The sequence below is a fragment of the Acomys minous genome (genome assembly GCF_964271855.1).
Source record: "Acomys minous genome assembly, chromosome: 16".
In the NCBI taxonomy this organism is placed as follows: Eukaryota; Metazoa; Chordata; class Mammalia; order Rodentia; family Muridae; genus Acomys; species Acomys minous.
This window is the reverse complement of record NC_140498.1, coordinates 59,852,186-59,863,494: the sequence shown is the minus strand read 5'-3', so window position 1 is coordinate 59,863,494 and position 11,309 is coordinate 59,852,186. Positions and strand designations below refer to the sequence as shown.

General features: G+C 45.8%; 1 protein-coding gene across 3 annotated transcripts; it reads right to left on the bottom strand.

Moving 5' to 3' along the window:
* Positions 1-4,315: 4,315 nt before the first annotated feature.
* On the bottom strand, positions 4,316-10,203 carry LOC311587476 (CD209 antigen-like protein A). 3 transcript variants are annotated; one of them, XM_084764329.1, is made up of 6 exons: positions 9,888-10,043; positions 9,536-9,625; positions 8,891-8,977; positions 8,149-8,300; positions 6,803-6,912; positions 4,316-5,552 (listed from the first exon to the last, which is right to left on the bottom strand). In XM_084764329.1, the coding sequence occupies exons 1-6, from the start codon at positions 9,973-9,975 to the stop codon at positions 5,402-5,404; spliced, it is 678 nt and encodes a 225-aa protein (XP_084620455.1). In that variant the 5' UTR covers positions 9,976-10,043; the 3' UTR covers positions 4,316-5,401. The 3 variants fall into 3 exon arrangements, with proteins under 3 accessions (XP_084620455.1, XP_084620454.1, XP_084620456.1); XM_084764330.1 differs by lacking the exon at positions 9,888-10,043 and adding an exon at positions 10,076-10,203 and having other exon boundaries at positions 4,480-5,552; XM_084764328.1 differs by lacking the exons at positions 9,536-9,625; positions 9,888-10,043 and adding an exon at positions 10,076-10,184 and having other exon boundaries at positions 4,318-5,552.
* Between the last annotated feature and the right edge of the window lie 1,106 nt (positions 10,204-11,309).

Below are 11,309 nucleotides of genomic sequence, written 5' to 3'. Positions count from 1 at the left end.
AATTCTTTTCGCCATCTTTTCTTTTGTGCGTAAATTCTTTAACAACCATAGCACATTGTTTCTGTCTTACATTGGTCAGGGAAGACAAGTCCTGCCACTCAGGTAAGAACACATTCCCCTCTTCTTTCTTCTGCCTCTCCAGCTCTGAGATGACTAGTATGTCCCTAGATGTACAGCTCCTTACACTGTTCTGAGCACTGAACCCAGGCCCTCATGCTTGTGAGCTGAGCACTGGTCCAGATACAATGAGGTTTTGCAGAGACCATGCTTTCCTGCCGGTCTCCGCCACTGGCCAGAGCGTCTGTCTTTGGCTCCTGCCTGCAGTAATTACAGATGAGGGATTATAACGGCGATTTCCTATCTATTTATGCATTTATTATGGGGAATCCATCTGGAATGAAAACCAAGTGCATTTTCTGGAAGGGTTATGTTTAATTATCAGCTTGACACAACATAGAATCACCTTGGTAGAGAGACTCAATGAAAAGACTGTCTGGGTCAGGTCAGCTTGCGGGGCTTCTCTATGTGGGATTGCCTTGGCTGACATTGAGAAAATTCCACCTGGAAGTGGATTGTACCTGTTCCCTGGGTATGGATACCGCACTGTACAAGACTAGACAAAGCAATCTGAGTACGAGCGTGCATGTATATTCAGTTTTTTCTGCTCTTGACTTTGTTTTTTTTAAATATTTTATTAATTTATTCATATTACATCTCAATGGTTATCCCATCCCTTGTATCCTCCCATTCCTCCCTTCCTCCCATTTTCCCCTTACTCCCCTCCCCTATGACTGTGACTGAGGACGACCTCCTCTCCCTGTATATGCTCATAGGGTATCAAGTCTCTTCTTGGTAGCCTGCTATCCTTCCTCTGAGTGCCACCAGGTCTCCCCATCCAGGGGACGTGGTCAAATATGGGGCACCAGAGTTCGTGTGAAAGTCAGACCCCACTCTCCACTCAACTGTGGAGAATGCCCTGTCCATTGGCTAGATCTGGGTAGGGGTTTGAAGTTTACTGCACGTGTAGTCCTTGGCTGGTGCCATAGTTTGCTGCTCTTGACTTTGAGTATGCTGTGGTTAGCAGCTTTGAGTTCCGCCTCTGTGACTTCCCAGAAATGATGCAGTATAACCTGGACTTGTGAGCCATAAAGCCCCTTTCTCTTTGCTTTTTGTCAAGAGATTTTTTTTTTTGGTATTATGGCTAAGGAAATGAAACTAAGACAGGCTGTTCCTTTTAGGAGTCCCACGAGCACTTCAGGTCTGCAGAGTAAATATTGGAGAGTGGAAGTTACAGAGCCCTCACACAATCCGTGTCCTCTCTGAAACACCTCCAAGCCTGAAAGATCTCTGAATGGAGTGCATATCTTTTTAGTTTTTCTTTAAAATTTTTTATTAATTTATTCATATTACATCTCAATTATTAGCCCTTCCCTTGTATCCTCCTATTCCTCCCTCCCTTCCGCTTCCCCCTTTCTCCCCTCCCCTATGACTGTGATTGAGGGAGACCTCCTCCCCCTATATATGCTCTTAGAGTATCAAGTCTCTTCTTGGTAACTTGCTATCCTTCCTGGTTTTTCTTTTCAAAAAGATTTTGCTTTGGGCTGGAGACGTAGCTCAGTGGTTAAGAGCATGGAGAGCTCTTCCAAAGAACCATGCTGAGTGGCATATAACTGCCTGTAACTGCAGCTCCAAGGGATCCGACTCCATTTCTGGCCTCTGCAGGCACCTGCACTGGGGTGCACTTCCCTACATACAGAGATATGCACACACGCAAACACACAATTAAGGATAAATCACTTTGGAAGACTTATGTTAAAGTGTGTGCATGAGTGCTCATGTTTGATGTGTGTGAACGCAGGTTCCCATGGAGACTGGGGTTGCATCTGGCTCCCCTAGAACTGGAGTGATAAGAGGCTGTGAGCTTCCTGAGGTGGATGCTGGGATGCGAATATGGATCTATAAGAGCAGCAAGTGCTTTTAACCATGAGGCGTCCGTCTCTCAAGCATCAGAAGATTCTCTTCTCTAAGAGACGGGCTCATGTGCACATATCGCTGTAAATCCAAAGGCGTGGTTTGCATGGGCGTTCTCGATTCTAAACGACTGAAGAGATATGTGTTTGCACATGTTCATCATCACACCACAAGGATGGCTTTGCAATCTAACGAGCTTCCATGTGCCACCTATCCACAAGGAGATTCAAAACAGTTCTTTAGCAGGATTATAAAACCAACTCGACAGGTAGATCGTTGGGATATGCTAAAGATGCCCTAGGAAGAGTACAAAACAGGGAGGGATGTCCCTTATTTAATTAAAAAAGGATATATTTTCATTTTTAAATTATGTGTATGTGTAAGTATTAGGCGCCCTCAGAGTCCAAAAGAAGCCATAGGCTCCCCTGGGGTTAGAGTTATTGGTGGTTGTGAGCTGATGGACATAGGTGATGGGGGCCAAACTCAGATCCTCCTCAGGCGTACCAAGTGTTCATGACCATGGAACCAAATTTCTAGCTCCTCATGTGGGTGGCGCTTTAGTCTCCATGGAGTGATCGGTTGGTTCTACATACCGGGATATTTGACACAAAAGTACATTTTTCTCTCGAAAAGCTAAACAGAGGCTAAGAATTTAAAAGAGCAAGGAAGGGTGTATGGAGAAGGTTTGAAAGGGGAGGGGGAAATGATGTAGTTATATTAAAGTCTCGTAAGTACAATACATAATGATAAATAAACCAAACAAAAACATCCAGGTCTGGGGAGATGGGTTAGTTGCTAAAGCACTTGCCGAGCAAGCATGAAGACTTGAGTTCAGATCTTCAATACCCTAGAAAAAGTCAGCGGTGCTAGAGTGCTGGAGTGCCCCGTCACTGGAGAACAGAGAGAGATGGAGTTCTGAAGCTTATTGTCCAGCCAGCCTAGCCAGCTAATGAGCTCCAGGTTCAGTGAAGGACTCTTCTAAAAAACAAACAAACAAACAAACAAACAAAAAAACAAACAAACAAAAAACAACAACAAAAAAAAACCAAGATAGAGGGCAACTGAGAAACGCAACTGATTTTGACCTCTGACCTCCATATACCCAAGTACACATATGCATGCAGCTACACAAAAATTGATGTACATTCATACCACACCCATACAGAGACATAATACTCCCCACCCACAAACACACAAGCATACACAGAACACACACCACACATACATCACACACCCATTCAGCATCCTCACGTATGCACACACATATCACACAGATAGTACAAATACACACCACACACACACACACACACATATCTACCACCAACAGGATGTATACAACACACACATACACACACACAGCATATACACAAATATGCACATACACGTATCACACAGAGCACACAACCTACAGGTGTACACTGGCTAATCCAAAAGAAAAATTGGACAAGAATGAATGAGGTAGAGAGCCATGAGAGATGGACACTCAGAAAAACGTCCTGTCCATTTTTGTTTGGGTTTCCTCAGCAGTGGAGCCCGAGACAGGCGTCTGAATACATCAGTAATTTATCTAAGAGGAGAGTGAACAACATGCAGGTGGAAGTGGGAGAAAATCCAGAGGGACAGGCAGGGAAAGGAAGGACACCAGAACAAGCACATGAGTAGCCGTAGGGCTGTTATGTGGGAAACAGGATTCAGGGAGCCATGAGATACACTGCATGCTGAAGGTTGACTTAAGTGAGATAAACTTTAGTATAGTTCTTTTGGTCAACCCCAGTGGGGGAAGGGGAAGTCTATCAAACTGTGTTTTTCTTACACCTTGGGAACTGACACAGTTCGGTCTCCACACACCTGGATGGTGGTGGATGCAGATAACCATTCCAGGCTTTAACTACCTCTTTGATCCTCCTGGCGCCCAGTCCCATGCTGAGATTTTCTGATGTACACCAAGTCACCCCACTGCCATAAATGCAACAGTGGTCGAAGGTACGCGTTGTGTATAAGGAAAGAAAACCATCACTTAGTGATGCAGACAAAGGCCATATTTTAAAACTATGTTATAAAAAATAAGCAAGACTAGATGGAAAGGCATAGAATAGGAGGCCCTGATACCTATAAATTGGTGACCGCGTGGGGGTACTATGGAGCCTGAGTGATCCCTGCAGGGTTGTCCCCAAACATGGATACATTTAATCACCCTGCGCCTGTGTGAGCTTCACCAGGAGATCTGGCCTTGGAGAAGGAAAAGTGCTGTAGTGATCTAGGACGGGAAGGGGCTGACAGCCGATCTCCTAGCAGCTGGAAAACCACGCTGTCCATTGAATAAAGAAGATTACGGGGAATGACATGAAAGGTGACGGGAATATAAATGAGCTGAGGATGGAGAAGGGGCTGTGAAATCCTGTTTTCCCTAAACTTTATTTTTGGGGGCAAATGTGATCTCAACAGTCAGTGATGAATCAAGGAAGTGCTCACAGGGTCCTCTCTCTCCCTGATAAATGATTGGTTACTGATGCATTTTGGGAGAGTGACAATCATTGTCTTCAGTTTATCGATAAGCCTACCAGGGTCCACTGGATAGTTTCAAATGCATGGACGTAATGATGGCTCTGCTTAAATTCAGTGAGTCAAGAACTGAAAAAAAAGTCATGACTGGAGGAAAAGAGAGGTAAAAAGGAGAGAGAGGGGTTCAGGATTGGTGGAGGGTGACAATAATCAGAATATTTATTTTTACAAATACATATACATACATATATATACTTATAGATATGTAATTGTCAATGAGAAAATTCAATAAAAATTATATATCCTTCAAATATTTGGGTCTATAGCAATCTCAGGGTCTATAGCATTGAGGTTCACAATGTCCACCAAAGGGTGGAAATGGAGCCAGGGTATTAACACAATAATTCTTAATCATGACTAATGGATGAATAACTGGTTTTACCGTCTTTCTAGCCTACAGGTTGAACTCCTGAGATCAGAGAAGGCTCCCATAGAAAGGAGTGCAGAGCAGACAAATAAAATTTTAGTTGGTGAGAGGAGTGTACTCAAAGATGTTAAGAAGCCTCATAGGATGTATCATTAGTTGCACATGGAAATATATGGTCTGAACTCAGAAAGGAAGACAGAGGAGATGAAATGAGCCCGTTTAAGGACTTGCATACACCTCATACCTGGTCCTTTCAATAAATGGCAAAAGTGCACCAGAACCACAACAGCTAACCCAAACAGAACACACAAACACCAGAGGATTATACAGCAGTGGTCCAGCCATGCAGGAAACAAGCTATCATCCAGATAAAATTCGCTGAGGTCTTGTCAAGGTTCCAATGGCCACATACAGATAGACGAAACTGACACAGCTAAGGGTGAAGTTCTTCCACCTGGCAGGGGTTTGTGGGCTGTGGGGATAGTGGAGAGAGGTTGGCTATCACTTGCCGGGGCAGGAAGTTTCAGGTCTTTTACAGATCCAGAATTTCTTGTTGTAACACTTGGTGTCATTCCAGCCTTCTTCTCGGAACTCTGCGCAGTCTTCCTCCCCCAGGTTGTTGGGCTCCCCTGTGTTCCAATACTTCATGAAGCTGCAAAAGCCATGAGGCGTGAGATTCCGGCAAAGCCCTGGTGAGCAAGCCAGTGAGAAGTGTTCCATCATGGCTGCTGCTCTAGTTCATGCCCTGAGTTCCCTCAGCGATGGGAGTTTTAAGATGAAATAAACCATTTCCTCCTCACACTGCTTTTTTTTTTGGTCATGGTGCTCATCACCTCGGTAGAAGGCGAGCTAGGAAAGGCAGCGCCTGAACGTCGCTAACACACGTCAAAACACCCCGACGTAAGCCTGCTTGACCCACGCCATCTACTTCTTCCCTTGACATGACAACCAAGGCTTTGCTCAAGTCTCCTGATCCCATTACTTCCTGAGGTCAGGTCCTTGCTCCCCTGCCACACCATCAAATGCTGATGTAAACTCCTTCTTTGGGCTTTTGAGTACAATAAGCTGTATGCATGTTCTTGCATTTTTTTTGTGTGGTGTGTGTGTGTGTATGTTTCTGAGTGTGTAGGTACGTGTGCACATATGTGAGTATAGATGCATGCAGAGGTCATAAGATTCTTGGTGCTGGAGTTACAGGTAGTTGTGAAACAATTGATGCTGATACTGGGAACCAAATGTGAGTCTCCTGGAAGTTTCAGATATTTTTCAGATCCGTAATTAAGAACTCTCAGGTTCTTAACCATTGTGCCGTCTCTCCAGTTCAACATACAAGTTATATTGCTGATGGCAAGAGTCATTTTTTTCAGTCTCTGTGTGTTCATGTGTGTGTGTGTGCACACACACGTGTATATGTGCATGTTGGAGTCAGATAAAAACTTCAGCTATTGTGCCTAACGATATTCTTCCCCTTGGTTTTTGAGGCAGGGTGGTCTCTCACTCACTTGGAACTTGGTATTTGGCTAGGCTGGCTGTCCATCAAGCCCTAGGAATCCTCCTTTTGTTTTGGCCCTCCCTGGTCAGAGATTACATACTACAACACCGGTTGTTTTTTTTAACATGGTCTTAGACATGCACTTGAACATTGGAGCCATTTCCCAGTCTTGGGTTTCCCACAGCAGCATTTCTACTTAACTTCCCTCTATCTGCAAGAACTTTCCTGAAGTTCTGATGATAGGGTCTCAGGCACTGCCGTCCTATCTGGACCCTCCTCTCCTTCTGACACTCAGAAGATGCTCAAGGCTCAAATGCCCAGGCAACCAGGGAGAGGAGATGAATCCCAAAGGTACCTCAGGTCAGAGTCTCATCACACTCTATAGGGTGCTCCCTTCCTGTAGGGTTTACCTGAGTGTCAGAGGTGAACCATCCACCCAGTGCCATGTGGATTCCTTGTTGATGTCAATGAGCCCCATCCAAGTGTTGCCTCTCTTCTTAGAAGCCTTTTGTAGAAAGTTCTATAAAAGTGGAAGAGGAAGAGTCATAAGGGAGCTCTGCCTTCCTCTTATAACCAGTGTTTACCCTAACTCCTAGTGGGAAGTTCTGCCTACAATCTGATGTTCAGCTTAGTACTTTATAAATCCATGAACTTTATGGGTCTTTTCACACCTGTATGCTATGGGCAGATGTGTTACCACTGGCACACAGTATGTACAGATATGATAACACCATACACTTATCTGTCTGAAAGTTTTGTACATGTTCACATGCATTTACTCATGACTTGGATTAGTTGGCTGCACCAGATCAAACAAGTTCTTGATTGCTGAGTGTGTTAGTGATGTCTGTTCAGCTCTGAATTGTCTCAATGGTGCTTACAATCAGAAAGGCTGGTACTATTTACACCAGAGGAATTAACAAAAGGCACACACTAGGATTTTTTTTTTTAGTCAACAAAGGAAGCTGTTAAATGTCAGTCACATATTTTATGTGTTCTCCACAAAACATCAGACACATTAAAAACTATAGTAGTGAGACTGAGTAGATGGCTCAGTCAGTTAAGTATGTGCCACACAAGCATGAGGACCTGAGTTTGACCCCTAGCAACCGTGTGAAAAAGCTAGTTGTGATGTTGCACATTTTCTAATCCCAGCACTGGGCAGGCAGAGACAAGAAGGGCCCTGGGACTTGCTGGCCAGCCAGCTCAGGTTAAACAGTGAGATCCAGGTCAGTGAGAGACCCTGCCTTACAAAAAGGTAAATGGCACCCAAAAGATGATATTCAAGGCTGACCTCTGGCCTCCACATGCACACATGTGCATCCACACCTGTATGTGCACAAGCGCATGTGTACATCGGAGGACAACTTTATGTGCGTATACACACCGTCTACCTTGTTTGAGACAGTGTCTTTTGTTTATCACTGTGTGTGCCAGGCGAGATGCTGACCATCCCTACCTCTTACTGCAGCAACACTGGGATGACAGGTCTGTGCACTGGGCTTGGTGTGGATTTGAGGGGTCCATACTCAGATCCTCATGTTTGCCTGGAAAGTGCTTTACCCACTGAGCCTTGTGCCCGGCCCTAGAGTGTGTCCTTTTACAAGTGCTCTGGCCTCACTCTTAACCTTCTTATTCTCCCTCTCCAGGCAAACAACTTCTTTCCCAGAACATTCTATCCAACCAAATATCTCCTCCCCTTAGCCTGTGGCCAGAGGTGCAACCTTGGGTGAGGACTGCGCCTCACCAGGCATACCTGCTCTTCATCACTCTTGATGACCACCAGCTGAGCCCCCATATTCTGGCAGGCGGTGGCAGAATCATTCCAGGTCCGTTGGGCCACAGAGAAAAAGTAGCAGTTTCTTTGGAAGAGTGTCCAGTCCCAGGGGCAGGGACGGCACAGGCGATCTGTTGTGGGAGGAAGGGGTCAGGGTGGACACATGATCAACCTTCAAGCCAGCCGGAATCAGGGCCCTCCTTTGACACGGAACAATTAAGAGCCGTTCCCTAGCCCACTTCTTGAGTCCTTTTTCTCCCCCAGGAGAACCCAGGAGTCCTAGCCTCATCCTTTCCAGACTGGAAGAAGATGGGGCCTAGAGCCCAGAATGGAGGCCAGGAGACAGGTCTAACTACCGTGTGCATAAGTCTGTGAATTTTTGAGTGCCTAGTGTGTACACAATCTCTGTAAACACTGAGTGTCTGATGTGAACACTGAGGGCTTACTGTGTACATATTATTGTGAACATTGTGTGCCTAGTCTGTCCAAGCTCCTGTGACTCTTGCGTGCCTATTTTACGCACAACCCACGTGAGCACTGACTGCGTAATGTGTACATGGACTGTAGTCAACCCTAGTGAGACTCCTTCCTTAGTGTTACCCTGCTGCATACCCATTCCACAGGGGAAGACACTGAGGCTCAGTGAAGAGCAGTTCTTTAAGCAAAACGACTCCCTGGGAACCTTTTCAGGCTGTGAGATCCCTCATTTCCAGCCACTCACCTACCCCAGCCTTCAACTGGGTAAGTTCCTGGTAGAAATTTTTCTGACTGGACTGCTCCTGTTCATGCGGACTGGGGATCTTGCAGACTGGGTCAAGAGAAATGGTAAGTGCGGTTATTAAATGCTTGCTATGTTTCTTTGCTTGTACTGGGCCCCCAGGACTGAGATGCTCCTCCCCCCCCCCGACTCCCTTTGTCCCTCCCCCTTCTCTTTCTTTCTTTCCTAGATAGTCTCGTGTAGGTTGCATCGAAATTTCTAAATAGCTGAGGTTGACCTTAAACTCTTGATTCTCCTGCCTCTGCTTCCTGGGTGCTGGGATCACAGGCATGCACTGCCACACTCAGGTGTATTCCATTTTGGGGATGGAACACAAGATTTGAGCTTTCTAGGCAAGCATTCTAACACTAGAGCAATGTCTCCAGTCCATCATGTCCAAGACCCAAGGTCTTACTTAGATGTCTTTGATGAGGAAGGGATCTATCACCCAAAGAAGGTCGGATGTCTAAAGCAAATGTAACCAGTGTCTCTCCCAAAGAACCCCTCTACTCAGAGGACCATGAAGACACAGCCCCAGTCAGTTGTTTCTTCCTCCAGATCCCTTTGGTTGAAGAGCCAGACATAGGGGACCCAAAAGTCTTGCCTGACCTTTGACAAGGACGACCACCAACAGCACAGAGAAGACAATGAAGAAGAACACCTGCACTGCCAAGGGCACATGGCTGTGGCCCAGCCACCCTGTGGGAGGGAAGCATGGAAGTTTAACACCTTCGTGTTCCTGACTCAATATGGTTCCAGACAGGCAGTCCACCACCCTCATTCCCAAGGTACAGGCTTCCAGATCCTAGCTTCTGTGGTCCCCAGGAGCCTAGGTCCAAGATTCAAGACTTGAGCTTCCAACTCTCTGAACTTCAGTTGCCAGAGTTCCAATCTCTATCTCCCCAGGAACCAAGGTTTTGGCCAGGAGATGTTCACTCCATAGTCCCTTATCCTGTTTTACCTGTGATGCTACTGAATCCAGAATTTGGTTGGAAGCCAAAGTCTTGGATGGAGTATCTGGTGTGGCTGGTTATCATTTTTTTCCTCATCTAAGTGTACAGAGCATTGATTATATACAGCATAGGCTGAGATGCACACTGCCCCACAGGTGCCCTTCCCCAAGCTCCCAGAGTACCAGCACAGTCTCACCCAGCAAGCCAAGCTTCGTCTTCCCCGTTTCCTTGGAATCAGTCATGGTTCATAGCCACTTCTCAGTGCCAGAAGCTGAAGAGACTACAGCTTTTATTTGCCATCTCCCTGAATGTAGTCTTTCTTAGGAAGAGAAATTGGGAAGTGGGTACTGGCACCGGAAGAGTCAAAGGGAGGGAGCTGAGCATCTGACACAACAGGCAGGAGAAACATGTTCCAGGAATCTCAGAGAGGGGTGAGAGAGCCTGGCTTTCACAGCAGAAAGAGCAGGCTTACTCCTGGTATGCTCAGCTCTGGAGTGTCTTTCATAAGAAGCAGTAACTTGTAAAATAAAGTGACACCTTGTGTCTTTTTTACTTATGTTGTGGGGTGGGCAAATGACACTGTATCTTCCCAGAAACACCACCCTAGTGATGTCAGGCATTGTCATGTTGGCTTATTGATGGCCTCACTCATGGTGACTTTCTCTCTATGTCTCTGTGCCTCTGTCTCTCTCTGTGTCTCTGCCTCTGTGTCTCTGTCTCTCTCTGTGTCTCTGTGTCCCTGTCTCTCTCTGTGCCTCTCTCTGTCTCTGTGTCTGTCTGTCTCTGTGTCTGTGTCTGTCTGTCTCTGTGTCTGTCTGTCTGTCTGTCTCTGTCTCTCCCTCTCTCTCTGTTTCTCCCTCTCTCTCTCTGTCTCTGTCTCTGTCTCTCTCTGTTTTGAGACAAGGCTTTATGTAGGCCAGGCTGGGCGGTGACTTGAACTACCTCATCCCTCTACCTCCTGAGTGCTGGGGCTAAGTGAACCACATACTCACCCCCATTGTTGATTTCTATGAACTCATTAAATTGAACAAGTTATTTGTATTTCATTGTTTTCCCTAACACCTTTAAAATTTTTTAAGTTGTACAAATACATTGTTGTTGTGTTTTCCTCTGCCATGACTTTTTCTTACACCCCTCTCATGTTGTGGACCTTTCCTTCTTCCCAACCATGCTCCCTCCTACTTTCATGTTTTCTTTTTGGTGTAAGCGATTACAGCTGTCGTGAACTCATGATTGAAACAAACGGGGCAGGTCCAGAAGACAGATTGTCACAGCACCTGCCCCCAATCTCCGACTCCTGCATTCTTTCTACCCTGGACCTCAGCATGGGATTTAAGGCCTTAGAATCTTCTCCTTTTTAAAAATTAATTAATTCACTTATTAACTTTACATCCCAACCATAGCCCCCTCTATCCTCTCCTCCAGGTCTC